This window comes from Hyperoodon ampullatus, assembly GCF_949752795.1.
Source record: "Hyperoodon ampullatus genome assembly, chromosome: 6".
Classification (NCBI taxonomy): domain Eukaryota; kingdom Metazoa; phylum Chordata; class Mammalia; order Artiodactyla; family Ziphiidae; genus Hyperoodon; species Hyperoodon ampullatus.
Genome location: NC_136919.1, coordinates 104,769,366 through 104,788,968, shown reverse-complemented (window position 1 = coordinate 104,788,968; position 19,603 = coordinate 104,769,366). Strand labels below are relative to the sequence as shown.

Below are 19,603 nucleotides of genomic sequence, written 5' to 3'. Positions count from 1 at the left end.
ACATTGTACACTTGAAACTCATGTACTATTAATCAAGTATACCTCAATAAAAATTTTAAAAGCTTGAGGAGTGATGGGATATTTGCAAAGTCTGAATTGTCTTCTCACAGGATAGTACCAATGATTACAAAGGAGTAGCCAGCAGCATCCGGGCCATGGGTTTGCGAGTCTCCTGACAGGATTCTGTGAGAATTTAGCACCACCTCGTTGATATTCCAGCCAAAGTGCATAACCTAATGTAACCGTGGGGATGCATCGGTGTGTACATCTCCAGCCTGCATGCCTCAGAAAGGTCAAGGTCATAAAGACAAAGAGGGAGAAAGCCTCCCAGATTGAGGGACAGTAAGGACACCTGACTGCCATTTGAGGCGTGACCCAGGACAGGGTCCCGGACCGGAACCATGCTACGAGGGTATTGCAGGGAAGCGATGCTGGATTCGAGGCCCCGTCGGTGTCAGCGGTCCTGAATTGGATCATCGTAGGGCGCATGGAAATGCCTAATTCTTAGGAAACACGCACGAGGCATTTCGTATTTAGCTGGGGCGAAGGCGTCTCTTCCGCTAGCGGTTTGACCATCTCTCCCACTGGATACGTCCTGGGCTCCGTAGGCCTTGGCCGTCTGAACCGTCGGGTTATAGTCCCCACCGCCACCCGACCCGCCGTCCCCCCGACGCTCCGAGCGCTCCACGTGGGGTGGTTCAGATCGGTGGTCGGCTCCACCCAGCCCCTGCACAGCGCAGTGCGCGTCCTGCCGGTTACCTACCGCACCACCTACCCACGCCTCGCAGGCCCGGGGGCGGGCACCGGAAAACACCAGTTTCCGGCTCCGCGACGGCGGATGCCCTGGCCAATCACGGGCGGGGGCAGGCGGGCGTGTGGAACTAAGGGCCTTGTAGTCGGCGCGCTGGTGGGACTACGACCCCCACAATGCTCCGCGCGGCAGCAGAGGAGGCTACAGCATTGGAAGGGGCCTCCCGGCACGGGGCGCGGGCCAATCACGGGAGGGGGAGGACGGGCGCTGGGCGCGACGGGCCTTGTAGTTGCCGCGGGCGGGACTATGGCCCCCACAGTGCCCCGCGCGGCGGCGAGCTCACGGCGGCTGCGTGGCGGCGGCGGCCGGGGCGCCGTCGGGTTGGGCGGCGGCGGCGGCGGCGGTCGGGAACCCGGCCTGAGCCTCGGAGCGAGTGGCGTGACTCCGGCCGTCGTCACCATGTCCGCGCCGTCCGAGGAGGAGGAGTACGCGCGGCTAGTGATGGAGGCGCAGCCGGAGTGGCTGCGCGCGGAGGTGAAGCGGCTGTCGCACGAGCTGGCCGAGACCACGCGTGAGAAGATCCAGGCGGCCGAGTACGGGCTGGCAGTGCTTGAGGAGAAGCACCAACTCAAACTGCAGTTCGAGGAGCTCGAGGTGGACTACGAGGCCATCCGCGGCGAGATGGAGCAGCTCAAGGAGGTAAGGAGCAAGGGCCGCCGGCGCCACGCCCTCCGCGCCCCCGGCCAATCCCGACCCCGGACCTGGACTGACCTCAGCACTGACCCCAGAGCCGGCCCTTGACCGTGGCCAAGACTACCCCCGAGCGGACCCCCAACCGGCCTCCGACGCAGGCCAAACTGACCCCTGACCCCGGGCCGGGTCGACCCCCCAGCCGACCCCTGACCCCAGGCAGGCCGGATCAGCACCGGGGCGCCCAGGGTCAGTGTGCTTGGCCGGCCGGGAGGCGGCCCTGCGGTGGGTGGCGGGCCCCAAGTGTGGTGGGCGATGCGCGTTCTAGAAACTCTGGCCTCCGCAGCAAGGGCTGCGGTGGAGCCGTGTGGTCAGCTTTTCTGCTACTGATGGCAGGTCTCGGGCACGGTGGGATGGCGTCCTCTGCGGTGTTTGACTTTCCGAGTGCGGGGGATGGGGACGTGGGATGGATGCAGGTGACCGGCTGGGAAAGACCGGGCGTGTGTCTCCATCGTCTCCAGGCGCATCACCTCCTTTCTCTGGGCGCAGCTGCCTTCAGAGGTTTCAGCGCCGGGAGACCAGGAAAAGGCGAAGTCGGGGGCTTGCCTTGCATGTGTTCATCACAGCTGGTGGGGGTACCCCACAGCCCCTCCCCATGCTCAGCTCGCTGACCACCCCGCTAGTTACTTCTCTGTGATACAGTGTTTCTGTACACTTCCCGTCCTGGTTGCCCTCCCAGGCCCTTCCCTGAAGTTGGGGGACAGGTCTGTGGGTGTTTCTCATGGATAAGCCTTGTGTGTCTCCTGTGTGATTTTTTACTCCGGGGTGAGCAGGTTGGACCCCCAGGCTGCCAAAGAGTCTTGCAGCGAGAGAGCTGCGCAGTCCTGCCGTGAAGTAATTCTCTGGGGTGATTTAAGCACCATTTTCTGTCAGTCCTCCTTGTCTCCCCAGCCTTGTTGTGGGGGTGGGGAGGGAGAAGTTGCTTCCTGAGTGGAACACCCAGGTCTGGATCCAGGTCTTGCCTTTTGCTGGTGATGTGGCTATGAGCAGGGACCTTAGCTTCTTCCTCTGCAACATCCCACCCAGGAAGGGTTCGACTGAGGCATATTTTAAAAGCCTGGACAAGGTGTTAGGTATCTAGCCTGTCTGTGCCTGAGACAGTCTGTCCCTTCCCTACTTGATTCTTATCTTGTCCAGGTAGGCTCCTGGCCCTTGGTCTCAGGATCCACCATGCTCGCTGCTTCCCGGACTGCCCGCCTCCCAGCACCCCGCTCCCAGTGGCCTCAGGAAGGTGCCTGGGCTATTTTGAGCCTCCGTGTCTCACTGGGGAGACCAGTTGGGTCCCCTTCTGATAGTGCAGGGAATTAATTCATGAAGGTACTTAAATCTATGCTTGGTGGAGCAGGTGCCCTGTAGAAGACAGATAGGGGCCCCAGGGAGGGTGACGGTGGAGCTCATTCGACCCGAGGTCTTGTATCTGTCAGCAGGTATTGGTGCCTACTCCAAGCCAGGCTTATCTGGCACTAGATCTACAAGAGGTATAAGAGGGGTGACACGTGACCCCTCTGGCAAGGGCCTCATCTTAGCGTGTGGGGTAGGGGAATGTGCCCAAGATGGAGGGATGCTGAGGGGGCCTTGAGAATATGGAGTGGGAGACCTTAGGCTCACCCTCTGCAGCTCAGAGGTGAGCCTGGTCTTCCCTAGCCTCTCCCCTCAGAGTTCATAGTGAGCCCCCACTGGCAGCATGTGCAATCCCCTCCTGTGTTCACAAGCTCGAATTCACGTCGGCTGTAAGAGCAGACCAGAAGGGAAAGTTGCACAGGAATTAACCATTCCCTGCTTAGGGACCTTTCAGTTGTCAACTCTTTACTGTCACAGACATTTGGCCAATGTAAGAATCTTGTCTCAGTTTTGTGGCATGTGTCTGGAGGATGGGACCCCAGGGGAATTGGGAAGACGGTATATCGGTCTCCACAGGTGTTCTTCAGGTGGCTGCTTGCTTAGTTTGATGTTACCGTCAGGCTCTCGCACACACTGGCTTTGGACACATTGTCCCACTGTCCTGAACTTCAGTTTCCCTCATTGTAGGTGGGATGAGAACAGTTCAGCTGGAAGTCTCAGCAGAACTAGAGGAAGGTGCATCAGAGTCTCAGTAGGTGTTGCCAGAAAGCTCGCACTAGTTTACTCAAAGCCATGTCAGCACAGGCTCTTGTCGGCCTCTCTTAATTCTTGTTATTGTTATACTTGGAAATATTAACTCTTATTTTAAAAATCAAGATTTAAGGAGACCATATCTGTTGGGTTTTTTTTTCAGTTTTATTTGTTTTCTCCTGAAGAGAGATGAGCCATTTTCATTCTTTTAAAACTTTATTTCTTTAACTAAAGTGGGTTCAGTTACTAACAAATTATGCTACAAACAGAGGGGCCTGTATTCCTGTTGAGCATTTGTAGGTAATACTGTCTTAGAGGGAGAGAAGCTGGCTGGTCAGCTTCTCAGTCCCAGGTGACTGGGTTGTGAGCCGACCTGAGGGAGGGTCCTCTGTGGGGCCAGTGGCAGTGGTGCTGGCCCTGCAGCCTTTCTCACATGGTGAGTGTATGTGTGTCTGTGTCCTCCTGACACCATGGTGTGCGGGAGGAAGGGTACCCACTGGCCCATTTTGCCTAACCATTTTGCTAGTGATTGAGCTTGGCTTAATAAGGGCCCTGTATGTCACAAGTTCTGCTGTGCCCCCTTCCCCACCGTGGTGACAGATTTTGGTCGGCCATGTGATGTTTCCTGTCCTCAGGAGCCATGGAACATCTCACTCTGTGTCCTTAGCTGCAGTTTGAAAAGGACAGGTGTGCTGCCCTTTTCAAGACAGTTCCTGCCTGCATGGCTCAGGCTGGTACCAAGAGTGAGTGGTCCTTGTAGGCTGGGAATGTGAGGGCTGGAGGGCATGCCCGAGGCAGGTGGTGGGGGTCCTGGTGCAGTCTCAGCCCCACCCTCGCTTGGCTCCCAGAGAGAGCAGGAAGACAAAGTCTGGATGCCCTTGCTGACTTATGTGCTACCTCAGGATCTTGTCTGTGCAGTATACTTATATCCCAGGGAAGCCAAGAGTGGAATTTGGTGAGCTGAAGCCTGTCACAGGCTGGGACTGGTGCCTGGCACACAATAAGTGCTTACGCAATAAGTGTGTGTCGGCTGGCTGGTGTCATCAGCTCCTTCCTTCCCTCCACCTCACCCAGGCCTGGATCCCCTCCCTGCTGTCCCTGCAGTCACCTTGTCTCTGCTCCTTGTTCTCGCAAGGTCTGGAGTGGCCCCGCTGCGTGTCCCAGAGGGCGGCCTGAGCCTGCTGCCTGGGGCCTCTGGCCTGGCTCAGCCTGTACTGCTCTCTGCATCCTCGTTGCCTTCACTGCCCTCACCATCCCTGCCTCTTCCCAATCTTGGATCTTGGAAGCTCTGCCTGCCCTTCAAGGCGTGGACACTTTTCAGAACCTCCTCTGGACCTGCCTGAGCCCAGCTCCCAGTACCTGGATATCCCTCCCATCCTGCAGGCTCCGCGGCTGCGTGAACCACTGTGGCAGAGCTGGTGGGAGCAGCTGCTCTGTCCTGTTCGCTTCCTCCTTCCCATCCCTCTTGTCATTTCCCCTCTCAGAGGATGGGGAGACCAAGGTAGGGATGGGTGTGAGTGATTGAGGAAGGTCCAGTAGCTCAGACCAAGTTGGAAGTTGTCTTTGGGCACCAAGTTCCTGTCCAGGTCTGTGTAGAAGTTCCGGCCATGAGCTGGCTTCACAGAGGAGGGTGGTGTGAGGGCTGCCGCTCAGGCCTCACCCCCGTTGGTGAGCTGTTCCTGCCATAGCCTCCGCATGCCTCACCGACTCCTGCAGTCCTCATGCCAGCCCTTGGGGTCACCACCCTGTTATGTCTGTTGTACTGCTGGGGAAACCGAGGCATAGAGAAGCTGAGTTGCACTCAAGGCTCTGAGCCTAGGAAGCCTGTCCCCAAGAGAGCAGGCACCTGTGGAGGAGGGAAGGGCAATCGGAGACCTCTGTGCAAGGCGCATCCTCCTCAAGTGTTTGTTTTGAGACAGGAAAAGCCCTGATTTGGACTAAACCCTGTGAGGATTCTGCTCATCTGATACCACCCTAGAACTTGGAGCAGAGAGTCACTGGGGGTTGGGAGACTGTAGGAGACCTGTGGGCCTTTCAGGGCAAGCTGTGTGGTGGTCTGCTGTCAGCATGAAGAAGCCTGACTTGTGGTGGAAGTTGGGTTCCAGGGGATCCTGGAGGTGCTGAGACAGCCCTGCTCCCAGGGGTCTAACAGCTGGGAGAGGCAGCTACCAGCATCCAAAGGCAATGACCACACGCCCCACTGTGGCTGCATTGCTGGGCACTCCCCAGTTTCCTGCCTGCATAGCTTGTGTCTGGCAGGGCGTTGTGAAGCAATCTTGAGGGCTCTTCCATTTTTAAAAACTCCCAAGACTCCTGTGTCACCTGGCATTCTGTCTTCCTGCAGGGCCTGGGGGGTTAAGCAGCTGTGTACCTCAGTGTTCTCAGGGTGTGGCTTTGGACGGGTGGTTGGGCACACTGTGAAGGAGCTGCTTTTCCATACCTGGTGCAGGAGGGAGGCCAGGCCTACGAGTGGCACTGCCTGGGCAGGTGAGGAGGTACTGCATGTGCTGTCCAGGGCTGTGGTTTCCACACTTTGGCTTCAAGGGAGCAACTGGACCCTTCCTGGGCCCTCAGGAGCTATGTGGCCCTGGAGGAATGGCTCTGCCCTCAGGATCAGGCTGGTGTACCTGGGGCACTTGGGCAGGTAGTGGCTGAGGCTCCTTAAGTTTGAGCAGTTGCATCAGAGAGAGCCATGGCCACGTAGACACAGACTCCTGCTGGGCCTTCCCACCTCAGGGACTCCAACCCGTTACTGTGAGGGAGGAGAGATCAGTTTACCCTTGTCAGTTTGGGGCGGCCACCCCTCAGTCAGACCTGCTTCTCCACATCCGTGCACTGGATAAAGGGCCACTACACACGCTGAAGGTAAAGAAAGATTTGGTTTCTTCTTAGACAGCGAAGTGAAGGTGGCTAGCGGGCAGGGGCTGGCCAGGACCCTGCAGGCTCTGATGGATGAGACTCTCCTGGGCCCCAGGCCCCATATTGTCCAGTGTTTGAAGTGTGGCCCCTCAAGCTGTGCCCCAGAGCCCCGTGTGACTGCCCAGCTGCTGTCCTGGGCATCAAACCTTTCTGTCCCAGCCCTGCTCTGCCATGGGAGGTGGACTGACAGATGGGGCTGCAGGGGCCGGGCATGTCTCGGGGACATGTGGTGGAACAGGCAGTCCAGGCTCAGGCAGGTGGTGGCATCAGGAGGATCAGGGCCTGGCTTCTTCTTTAGAGCTTAATATGTTTAAAAAAATTGTTAATTCACCTTAAGAACGTCAAAATGTAGAAATGAGTATGTCTCTGTAGGAATTATGGAGTATGTATGGGGCACTACCGGGTTTTTCTACTTGCCAGCTTTTTTCTTCCTGTGTATGTATGTGAGATACATATGATCTATAAAAACTAGAAAGTGCTCTGAGCATCTATAACAGTTGTTTTTAAAAAGACACAGAGTTTGGTGTTATTCTTTGAGTTGCAGAAAAGTAGGTTTCATTCAAGTGGTCGAAGACATGGAGGTTTCCATGGGTTTGGAAGGTTCTGTGCACTTCCAATCTATTGTATCATGTGAAATAATTGTCGTAGTTTGAGTTTTATGGGTTTGCTTTTTTAAGGCAGTTTTTCTGCACTGTTCCCCTCCTAAAGGTCTTCCATCTTTAGGGGAAGTTTTAAGCATAACCAGAGCAGAGAGATTGGCCTGCATGTTTTCACGCCCACTTTGGCAGCTCCAGCTTTGGCAGCCTCCGTTCTGTGCCTCACTTCTACTGTAAGTACATTGGTGTGCTGTGTTGAGAAATTAATCTGTGATTCTGTTTTTGTTTTTGTTTTTGTTTTTGCGGTACGCGGGCCTCTCACTGTTGTGGCCCCTCCTGTTGCGGAGCACAGGCTCCGGACGCGCAGGCTCCGTGGCCATGGCTCACGGGCCCAGCTACTCTGCGGCATGTGGGATCTTCCTGGACCAGGGCACGAACCCATGTCCCCTGCATCGGCGGGCGGACTCCCAACCACTGCGCCAGCAGGGAAACCCCTGTGATTCTGTTTTTTTTTATAAAAACAGAATCACAGATTAATTTTCATACCTCACAAGATTGACAGTGACTCTTTAATGTCATCTTCTCTCTGGTCAGCATCCGGATTTCCGTATTTGGCTCATAGTCGCTTTACAGTTGTTCTGTTTGCATTGGGAGCCAAGCAGGGTCCACTTGGTGTACCTGGCTGAGGGTGCCACTGCTTACAGGGCCTCATGTGACCATCCTGAGGCTGCCCGTCCTGCCTCCCCACTGGCAACCTGGAGTAGCTGTCCCCGCCCCCGTGCAGGCCAGGCACCTCACTCTTGTCTTGTCTTTCCTTTTGCTTTTTTAAGAAATTGGCCCATAGTGCTACCTTCAGCTGATACATGGCCTTGCCCTTGCACTGCTGGGTCGTTGTTGCCCATCCAGTTCATTCATTAGACCAGCTTTTATTGTGCCACTGAGGCTCATGGTCATCTGTCAAGTGTATTCTGACTGTGATGCCGAGAGGTGTCCAGCTCTCTCTGAACCAGGAGGGAGGCGCTCTCTTTGTCCCAGTTCCATAGGTGAGGATGCTGGGGCTCAGAGTGAGGGCTAACATCCCACACTGTGTGCTAGCAAGGCTTGACATGATCTTGAGTGGTCCTCTCCCTGGGCCTTGGTTTCCTTGTTTTAGGCCAGCACATCCCTGAAGCCCTGGCAGTGGACCAGATTCTCCCTCAGTGATGGTGTCAGGGCAGGCCTGGGACCTCACCCTTCTAGCTCCTGGGGTCCCCTGGGCATTCTCCTCCCACCTTCCCCCTCACGTCCTGCCCCAAATTCTCTGCAGGGGTCCAGACTTGTCCACCAACCTGAGAGATTCCCTGGGTGTTGGAGAACTGTGACCCAGGATGATCAGAGGGGATGTAGGCCCCTGGAAGTTGCTGCGCCCAACAGTCATGAACCCGACCGAGGCTGTACCTAATGTTGCCCCATTGCCGGTTTGGAGAGGCTGGGATTGCAGTGAGTGCAGCAGCAGCTGACAAGCAAGCCTGCATTCTCATCAGCACTTAGTGTTGTTGGTTTTGTCATCGTGGCCAGCATGGTGAGGGAGAAAGGGTGTCTCAGAGGGTTTGATTTATTTCTTATGGGAGCAGCCAGTTCTGCCATAACACTGATTTTGAAAATGCAGGTGTTTTCCAGAGTGATTGATATTTGAGGGAACAGTATGAGCATAATGAGAGTTTGCATGTGATTTTGTCCTCAGAAAACACCAGGTGAGCACAGAACCCAGTGACCCACCCCCCTGCCTCTGGTGTGACTTTCCATCTCATTTCAGAAGGCCTGCTTTCCCCCTCTGGAGACATCATATCCACGGGCAAACCTCAGGGTTTTGTCGAGATAAAGTGCCCTGTGTTGCAGCATTTATGTGTTTTTAAACTACCTGACACTTCTAAAGCTGTGCTGCCTTTTTTCATTAATTTAAAAAAATAAACCGCTTCAGATCCCCTGGCTGAGGCGTTTGTCAGGCATCTCCACTTCACGGTGCTCTTGCATCTTTTCCAAACTGCACAGCCGCCACCCTGAGGAGGAGGCGGAGAGGGGAGAGGGTCATGCTCACTGCCTCCAGGGGAAGCATGTACATACATTGTTCGGAATGTTTCCCCATGGGAGACATGTCTCTTCCCAACTTACTTGTTTATTCATCCATTCATTTATATTGGTATGGACTCACGGATATTTATTTTATATTTGGGCTTTATTCTGTTGCTCAGCTTGTTACAGCTTTGGCCCCTGGCAGCTCTTTCATTTGGCTCCTGTGCCCCTTCAACATACCCACCATTGTGATTGTTTCCTTCCTCCCTCCCTCCCTCCCTCTCTCCCTCCCTTCCTTCCTGAGAGCCTCTTTACTTTCTGATGCTACAGGGTTCTCCAGAGTCATCCTGTAGGTTCCCTGCCCCAGTACCAGAGTAAGCATTCTCCAGGGAGTCCTGGTTCCTTTTATTGGAGAATGGTATTAGAAGCCAAGATCTGGGTGCTGGGTGTTTGTTGCTGCTGGAGTGTCCCTGCTTCTAGGCCCTCTCAGCCAACAGAGGCAGGAGATAGATCTGGCCCACATACACGCACATCTATAAACATTTCTAGATGTAGTCACATGTATTTATATTAAGCTGAACATGAGTTCCTACTGAGGTCTCCAGCTCTGATCTGTCACCACGTAGATCATTCCCACCACCTCCCCTTGCTTATCTGTATGTAACCTCCCTCCACCAGTGAGACACCTGGCTTCCCCATCCCCCACACAGCTACATAATTGTTCCATTCCAGCACACATCACAGTAGTGTCAGAACTGTTGACCTGTACCCCTTTGTGAAATAACTTATCAACTAGAGTATAGTATTTATCAACTAGAGTATAGTATACTATAGAGTATAGTGTTCTTTTTGACTTCGGTCTTATATACTCCACTGATTTCCAAATACATTACTTAAGCAAGCACCTTATTTGCTATCCCCTTCAGTGAGGTGGTTTCATCTATCTGTAACGCAGTTAGATTGTTTTACCACATTCTGTGTTCCAGCCTAGGATCCCCATACCTCCTAAATGATTTTTTTTTTTTTTTCAGTACGCGGGCCTCTCACTGTTGTGGCCTCTCCCATTGCGGAGCACAGGCTCCGGACGCGCAGGCTCAGCGGCCATGGCTCACGGGCCCAGCCGCTCCACGGCATGTGGGATCCTCCCGGACCAGGGCACGAACCCGTGTCCCCTGCATTGGCAGGCAGACTCTCAACCACTGCGCCACCAGGGAAGCCCCTAAATGATTTTTAAAAAAATTTTTATACATTAAGGTTCACTCTTTGTGCGGCAAAGTTATCTGGGTTTTGACAAACAAGTAGTGTCATTTATCTACCATTACAGTATCATACATAATTGTTTCACTCTGTTAAAAAAATCCCCTGTGCTTTATTCAACACCACTCCACCCCAAAAAAAGAAACCCTGGCAACCGCTGATCTTTTATTTTCTCCATAGTTTTGCCTTTTCCAGAATGTCATATAACTGGAATCATATAATATGTAGCCTTTTCAGATTGGCTTCTTTCACTTAGCAATATGTGTTTAAGATTGATCCATGTCTTTTCGTTGCTTATTAGCTCTTTTTTTTTTTTTAAATCACAGAATGATATTTCATTGTTTAGATGTACCACAGTTTGTTTATCCATTCAAAGTGGGCATCTTGGTTACTTCCAGCTGACAGCGATTATTAATAAAGCTGCTATAAAACATCCATGTACAGGTTTTGTATGGACATAAGTTTTCAGCTCCTTTAGGTGAACACCAAGGAGTGTGCGACTTGCTGGATCACAGGGTAAGAGTATGTTTAGTTTTGTAAGAAACCGCCAAACTGTCTTGCAAAGTGGCTGCACCGTTCTGTATTCCTACCAGAAATGAATGAGAGTTCCTGTTGCTCCACCTCCTCACCTGCATTTGACAGTTACTAGAGTAGGTGTATAGGGGCATCTCATTGTTCTCATTTGCATTTCTCTGCTGACAAATGATGTGCAACATGTTTTCATGTGTTTGTTTGCTGTCTGTGTATCGTCTTTTGTGAGGTGTCTGTTCTGATCTCTTGCTCATTTTAAAATTGAATTGTTTGTCTTCTTATCGTAGAGTTTTAAGAGTCTTTTGTCTATTTTAGATACAAGTCCTACTTTGCAAGTAATAACCCAGTCTGTGGTTTGTCTTTTCATTCCCAGAATAGTGCCTTTCACAGAGCAGTTTTTAATTTTTTTTAATTTATTTATTTTTATTTTTGGCTGTGTTGGGTCTTTGTTACTGCGAGCGGGCTTCTCATCGCGGTGGCTTTGGCTTCTCTTGTTGCGGAGCACGGCCTGTAGGCATGCGGGCTTCAGTAGTTGTGGCTCGCAGGCTCTAGAGCGCAGGCTCAGTAGCTGTAGCTCATGGGCTTAGTTGCTCCGTGGCATGTGGGATCTTCCCGGACCAGGGCTTGAACCCGTGTCGCCTGCATTGGCAGGCGGATTCCCAACCACTGCACCACTAGGGAAGCCCGAGAAGTTTTTAATTTTAATGCCATTTTGCTCTCATGTTAAGATTGTCCTCACCAAACCCAAGGTCATGTAGATTTTTTGCCTGTGTTTTTATCTACAGGTTTTATTAGTTTTGCATTTTATATTTAGATCTGTGGTTCATTTTAGGTTGGTTTTTGTGAGAGGTATAAGGTCTTTGTCCAGATTCATTTTTTCGCACATGGATGTACAGTTGTTCCAGAGTCATTTGTTGAAGAGACTGAACTTTCTTTACGAAGTTGCTTTGCTCCTTTGTCAAAGATCAGTTGGCTGTGTGTGTGTGGGTCTACTCCTGGGAGTTCTGTTCTCTTCCAGTCATCTGTGCAATTATCCTTTTTCCAACACCCCGCCCTCTTGAATGTATGTTGCTGATTTTATTAGGTTTCTGTCTTTTTATGTGTTAATGGTGAATCTTTCCCTTAAGCCCTGTGGTTTTCGTTATGTGACTCGGCACACCTGACTGGGATCTGCTGGCCTAGGTCTTCAGCCCTGGGTTGGCAGGGTTGGTCCTGGTCATCATCAGTTGATAGTCCTTTTTTTTGTTTTTGTTTTTTAATCTTGAGAAAAAGTAATAGAATGCAAATTGTTAAAAACAAAAATCACTAGTACAGTTGGTTAGATTTTTGATAGAAGATGAGTATGATACTTCTCTATGTCTTTGTGTCACTGTTTTTAAGGTGGTCCATGGGACCTTCTGTTTGAGCAGCTCAGTCAGGGTTGACTTTACTCCTGGGAGACCACCCAGAAAGCTGCTTAACTTACTAGCCTTATGCATTTGACCCAGGCAGTAGTTAGGGGAGGGGTGTGGACTCAGCCACTGCTCAGACCTGGGATTGGGTCCCACTTGGGCGTTTACTAGCTGCTTGCCCCACAGGCAGAAGCTGGTGGCTAGGTACCCCCAGAACTGTGACAGACGCATCCCCATCTTGGTTTCAGGTACCTTCACTATTATTTCAGGTGCTCACCACCCTATGTGAGCCCCTTTCCAGCCTGCCAGACCTCTAGGTCTGGCCCTCTTCTCTGGTGCTAGGGTGAGACTCCACCCCAGAGATGCCCGCCCAGGCTTTCCCTGTGCCAGCTCTGACTCTTCACTACCTTTGGAACAGGTCTGTAGGGACCCACAATGGATTTATGGTTGGTGTGGGTGGTGTTTACATGCCAGGCCACCAAGTCTGCATCTCCCACAGACTCTCACTACCAAGCACACCTCTTTTTCCACATGCTCTCTCAGCATCAGTGTCTCATCTCCACTGTGGGATGCCCCTTTGTGCCTGTACTGGTTGAAGTCTAGAGCACATCTCTGTTTTCAGGACCCACAGGAGCCTGTGAGGCTTTGGGGAGAGGTAGCATGCCTGGGCCAAAGGCGCAGGCGGAGGGTCAGGTCCTGATGTGGCACTTTCTTTGGCTGCGATTTGCACAGTGGATGCTTCAACTTAAAGTAATCTTGGTGCTGTTGTGATTCGGCTGAGAAATGGCCCCGGGCAGTCTACTGGAGGGTGTCCAGGATGAGTCAGGAGTGTTAGGCTTTCATGCCCAAGCTATGATGAAGCGAACCATGTGTGCATGTGTGTGCATGTGTTCACATGTGTGTGTGTCACAGACAGCACAGGAAGGATCCCTGCAGGCCTCACTCTTCTGGGTGACCTCGATGTGTGCGGGTTGGAGGGGCGAGGCTGGGAGACCAGGTACCTGGCTTCAGTACAGGGTCTCAGCCACCCACCATGAGCCTCAGGTTCTCACCTCTTTTCATGAGCAGTGCAGCATCCTTGGTTCCCCGGGGTGTGGGAGTCCTTCATGACAGGGACTTACCCTGCCAGGGTGACTGTGACAGAATGCCAGACATGGGGGACACTTGGCTCCTAAGACCCTTTATCTCATCATGGCTACAGCTGCTGACAGGCCCGTCTGCCTTCCAGGGCCTCTTAGGGCAGATGTGAGAATTGAATCATCATTGTAGCCCATACCCGTACATAGTTCCATTGGCTCCACTCTCGTCTCTAAAGCTGCAGACCTCTGGGTTCTTGAAGGGACGTGGCCTGAGTTACAGAGTCTCTGGCTACTTGCTGACTGTGAGGCTTGCTGGATGCCCCTTCCTAAATGGGGCTAATAACGTGAGGACATGTGTTGAGATTAGAGATGAGGTGAGAAACCACAATCCACTCTCCTGCTGTTTCCAGCCGGGTATAGCCCCGGCTGCTCTGCCTACCAGATGTCTTCTGAGGCTTGGGATAGATGGGAGCTGGACAGCTCCCTCGACTGCAGGCCATTGAATAGAGGTTTGTGTGGGGTAGCCAGCTGCCTCGGAAGATAAGGGCTTGTCCCCAGGCCCCAGGACTGACAGAAGAGCCAGGGTCTGTGGGGAGTGCCACTGGCTACAGGGCTCAGCTGGCCAGAAGCCTGTCTGCTGACACTGGGGCAATTAGAGTGTAATCTTCTCTAAATGGCACCGATTCTGGCTAAATCCCTCCTGCTCAGGAGTGGATTCCCAGTTTTCTAAAAGCAGCTTAGTGTTTGGACACTGCCCAGGACAGCTGGGGTTTGTGGTTGGTGATGGGATGGATGTGGACCTGTGGGACAGACATGGGGGTTGGGGGTGATCCCCGTGTGAGTACCACCCCTTGGGGCCAGTTCTTCTGATCCCTACAGCCAGTGTGCAGGTGCTCTGATGGGAAACTAAGACAGGAAGCCACACAGCGGGAAGGGCAGGCCAGTGGAGAACAGGTGTCACACACGTGCCCCTCCTGGGCCTTTGGAGGGAGTCTGGGGCAGGGTTGGGCCATTGGCATGCTGATCTGATGGATAAGCCTTGTTTGCTTGGGCAGGGTTTATGCAGGTGTGCTTGTAGCCTCTGGTCTGCTCCAGTTCCCAGGTGGAACCGTCATCCCCAGGAGGCCCCCATCCTCTCCTGCAGGGAAGATCTGTGCAGCTTTCCCCAGCTCCTCCCTGCCCTCCTGCCAGGTGAGGCTGCTGGGGGCTCCTGGGAGCCCAGCTCCACCCTCATCCCACCCCACCCTTCCCAGCTCTGGGAAGTACTTTGCTGCAAAGAAGAAAAGTTTTTGGAGTGAGAAGCCCTGTGGTGCCATTCAGGGGAATCATCTGACTTTGCTGAACCTTGGTTTGCTCACCTGTGAAATGGGAGTGATAAGTTTCTACTTTGTGTGGCTGTTGTGAAGATCAAATAAGATTCACACCCACCTCGGTCTCCTTTGGGGGGTAGCCAGGCCTTCCCAGGCTGCCTCCAAAAATGTCTAGAGGACTGGGGCCATGCCTGCCGCCACCTGTCTGTTCAGGAAACCTGTGAGACAGGGAAGAGGGAGTGGGTCTGGGGTAGGTCCTTCTTGGAATGGAAGGTGGGAGCAGATGAGAAGAGCCGGCTGAGGGTGGTGAGCTGAGTTCTCCCATGGAGTGCATGGGGGGTCCTTTTGTGTGGGTTTGCAGGTCTCTGAGGGCCTGCGTAGGGAATGGGTCTGTTTCTGGTTTCTCAGCTGGCTTGGGTTCCCTGGGAAGCTCATGCAGAGCCAGTGTGGTGTATTGAATTTCCTGCACACCAGGGTCACCTGGGAGCTTTCAGAAATTCCAAAACATTGGCCACACCCAGAAGGATCAAACAGTTTCAGGGTGGGACATGGGCCTCAGGAGATTTCATGTTTCTGGAAGGATCCCAGTGGGAAGATGCATTTGGGAAACCTATCATGTTACTGCAGTTTATGCTAGGGATCTGAACCCTCCCTGGCCACATGGGTTGACTGTCATTCTACACTTCTGCACAGCTACAGGATTTATCCGCATCTCTCCACCTTGGTGCACAGTGGGGGCCCAGGAATGCCCTTGGCTGTGTCCACGTGCTGGTGGGAGGGCCTGCCTCTTTGTCTGCTTCCCACGGCCAGGTCATGGGCCAGTGGCTACCCTGGACTGGCCCTGGAAAGGACCCCTCTCTGGAGGTGTGCATGAGCTACAGGCAGACCCAGGTAGAGGGGTGAGCCTAGGAGCCATTCCTGCTGCCAAGTCATGGGGGTGTGTCTCCTGCTGGCTGGGGAGGACCGGTAAAGAGGAGATGCCTGCAGCGCCCGCTTCCCAGCTCCCGCAAGCACCAAGCCTCACCCAGCACCCCTACCACCTGTCCCTGTCCACCCACTTCTGGTGTGGGCCTGTCACCCCCTTGCGGTGTCCCCACATCCTCCCTATTCTCCTGTCAGTCCGCATATATTTACTGAGTGCCATTCTCTTGCTGGGAGTGGGCTTGCCCACTCCAGGCCTGTACCCCACTTAGGAGGCACAGACTCCTTAGGCACCGGCCAGGCATGGGGTGCCATAAGGTGCACCACTGCTTGCATTCCCACAGGCCCACCTTCCTTGTGTGAGAAGCCACCTTACCCCCACTGCCCTGGCCTGCACTATGTGTCCACGGGGTTTGAACCCTGCCTCCCCCCAGCCCCGTTCTGCACCTGTGAACTCAACTGGTAGAGCACCAGCCCTCGGGTGGCTTTCTGTAGGGAAGGTGGAAGGTCCCAGGGTGGCCCCTGACACTTTTTTTTGCCTGTCCCCTGCTGTCCCTGGGGCTGACTGCCTTGAGTGTCCCCCCAACCTAGGCCCCCTTGACCCCTGGTGACACCCTAGGTCTGAGATATGGCCTGATGGGGACCCAGTGGGGATGTCACAGGGCTCTGTTCAGCCCTCCAGAAGGTTCTGTCCTTGTGTGTGAGCTTGGCCTGTCATCCTCCCTCCCCACCTTGGTTTCTCTTCCTGGAAGCTGCTCCTGGCCAGTTCGGTCTCACCCATCTGTCGGAATTTGGGTGATTCACTGCGAGGCCAAGCTGAGCCCCTCTTCCAGTGGCAGGTTGCATTGTTCAGGTACACCTCTGACAGATACTTCCAGAGTGACAACTCTGGCTGCTGCTGCCCAGATGATTCTATCTGTAATCAGCTCTCATTTTAAAATTGGGGCATAATTTACCTATTACAAGACACAGAGTTGTTTGTGCTCCTGTGGCTGCCCTGCCTGAGGGTCGTCCTCACATGCCTTCCAGCCCCCCGCCCCGCCCCCCATCCGAGACAGCCCTGCCGGCCTTCTGCTGCAGTGATTAGGTTCTTTTCTAGACTTGCATATTGACGGGCTGCACCCAGGTGGCCTTTTTGTCTGGCTCCTCTGAAAGGCATCAGAGCTGTGAGTGAGTGTTGGTTGCTGTTCTCTCTGAGCAGCAGTGCCTGAGTCGTATGCCTGAGTCACCAACACCTCCCCTTGGAGGACATCAGGGTCACCTGTGCAAGGCCCTGTGTGGACCTGCATTCTCAGTTTCCTTGGTGATACCCGAGGAACAGAACTCACCTCCTTTTGTCTAGGACAGATACACACAGTTGGCCACCCTGGTCCCTTGGCCAAAAGGCCAGCTCCTCTGCAGGCTCTCCCCCTTTATTTAGCTAATGCTTGAGGGTGGCAGGGCTGTGCCAGGAGGGAGGTAATCTCCATAAGTCATGTGAAGTAGGACCAAGGACTGGCACGACCAGCCTCAGCCAGATCTGGGGATTAACAAGCACTGCCCCAGTAAGCTGGAACATTCCAGATCCCAGGCTTGAGACTGGCAGGGCTGACTGGCAGGTGGGCCTGTACTTGGGAAGGTACATTTCTGGCTCCTGGTGTGATTCTTAGGTGTGGGCAACTGAACAGCAGAGTCGTGGGTCCAGGTGCTGGTTCTGCCTTCCAGTCTGTTACGCCTCTTTCCTGCCTTTTCTGGCAGTCCCACCTGGGACGTCATATGGAGTGGCTTGTTCTCAGAGTTCAGTTTCTTTTACCTGTGAAAGGAGATCCGTCCTGTGAGAGAAGCTAATGGGCTCATGTTGACACAGATTGTGACGTGCACAGACCTCGGGTTATTGCCCGCCCTCCTGGGCCTCTCCCACCTGGTTCGTCTCTTCCCTGGACTCCCATCAGAGCTGGAAGAGGGGCCCGGGAAAATGGGCCCTGGAGCCACTCTGTTTCTGTGTGCCGTGTGCTTCTCAGGGTCTTTCTCAAGGACACCTGTCCTGGGTGCGTCCTCATTGATTGCCAGCTCTAGCCCTTTTTATGCCCCTCTCTCTCTACCCCATCCGGTCCCCCATCCAAGCTGGTGCTTTGTAGCTGTTGTAACTTGTTTCTCTCCCGTTGCCAGCAAGACTGTGTTCCGGTGTGGGGCGATTGGAAGCATATGGCCCAGAGTGAGTACGCAGTCCATTTTTTTGTCCCATTTCCTGGCTGGACCTTGCATTCTTACGTCAGGTTTTTGCTGAAGTGCATTTATGGAAAGTTGATCTCTTATTGTCTCTCTGATACCTTCTGTTTCATTAGTAATGAGTAATTGGTCTCCCTGGGCTATATTGAGATCTGGGGTACATTTGGTTTAGGTTTTGTTAATCTTATAACTGTAATTACATACAGTAAAACGCACAGACTTTTAAGTGCATGTGCACACCAACGCTGGGCACATTTGCATCCTGCTTCCTGTTCTTTCTCGTCACCAGGAGTGGTGGTAGCTAAGGTTCTGAGCATCTCACCTCTAGCATTGTGCATTTAGATAACATTGCAGATGTTGCATCCTTTTCAGTGGTTTGATTCTATTTCAGTATGCAGTTTCATAAATCATTTTGTTTACTTTTTGAGATATAATTTACTTCCTATTTATTTTTAAGCCCTATTTATGATAGTTTTGACAATGGTTAAAATTAGTTTTTATTGGAGTATAAAATATAGAAACTGCACAGATCATACTTTTACAGTTTGATGTTTCCATGCAGCTCCACAGATGGAGCAAGGAGCATGTTGTCAGCATCCCAGGAACTGTTCTCTAATGCTTGTCCAGGGTTAATAATTCAGGCACTGCCCCATAAATTGATCTTACCCGTTTTCGACTTACTATAGGCGGTCCTACAGACCTTGGGTTTTGTGTGTTCACTCAGCATTTTCTATCTAGAGACACTGTTGCCTGAATTTGCAGATTGTCGGCACTCATCGCTGGCAGGGTTCCATGTGGACACACCATGCTTCCTTACCCAGGTTTGTGCTGTTGGACTCTGTGCCTCTGTGAGCATACATGTAGATAGCATCCAGGGTGGGCACTGGCATTTTCCATGTTAAATTCTGGCCTTTCTGATCTGTGTGTCCTAGTCGCCATCCTGGTGCTAGTTTGCATTTCCCCGTGGACCTTTCCTGTGTTGACTGCGTATTTGGAAACCCTCTTTTGTGAGGAGCCTGTTCAGGACCTTTACCCTTTTTTCTGTGGGGTGTCCACTTTTTTCTTCCTGATGTGTCAGAGTTCTTGATATATTCTGGACATGGATCTTCCTGCCCTCCAGCAATAGTTCTGACACTGGTGCAGCAGAAGGAGCTGGTGTGAGGGGGTAGGGATGGCCCAGAGTCCCAGCTGTGCTTCTGCCCAGGATAGCTGAGCATGATAGCTGACAGCTTGACATGGCCCCGGCCTCTTGGACCCTTAGTTTCTTCCTCCATAAAATGGGAACCAGAATTCTCCTGAGAACTTTGAGCTAGGCATTAAGTGAAATAATAGATTTAAGGAAAGTTATAAGAGTGGTAGCTATTATTGTTACTAATATTAATCTTTTTTTAAATGGGAGGAGACCTTACACCTACTAGGACGGGTAAAATCAAAAGACCAACAGTAACAAGTGTTGATGAGGCTGTGGAGAAATCAAAACCCACACTGGAATGGAAAATGATACGCTACTTTGGCAAACAGTTTGGCAATTCCTCAAAGTGTCAGACATAGAATAACCATGTATATGTACCATCTGTTCACTCCTACATATATACCCATGGAAATGAAAATATGTGTCCACACAACAACTTGTATGTAAGTGTTCACAGCAGCATTATTCATAACAACCCCAAAGTGGAAACAACACAAATGTCCATCAACTGATGAATGGATAAATAAATGTGGTCCGTCCACATTTATTGTATTG

At 52.5% G+C, this 19,603-nt stretch overlaps 1 protein-coding gene across 1 annotated transcript in view; it reads left to right on the top strand.

Moving 5' to 3' along the window:
- Nucleotides 1-1,142: 1,142 nt before the first annotated feature.
- The window catches only part of BICD2 (BICD cargo adaptor 2), a gene marked incomplete at its 3' end in the record, with an annotated part of 51,319 nt that continues 32,858 nt past the window's right edge, over nucleotides 1,143-19,603 (top strand). Inside the window, exon 1 of the mRNA XM_079706570.1 lies at nucleotides 1,143-1,450. Within this exon, the coding sequence (XP_079562696.1) occupies nucleotides 1,211-1,450 (240 nt within the window). The 5' untranslated portion in view covers nucleotides 1,143-1,210. The remainder of the gene's footprint in view (nucleotides 1,451-19,603) is intronic.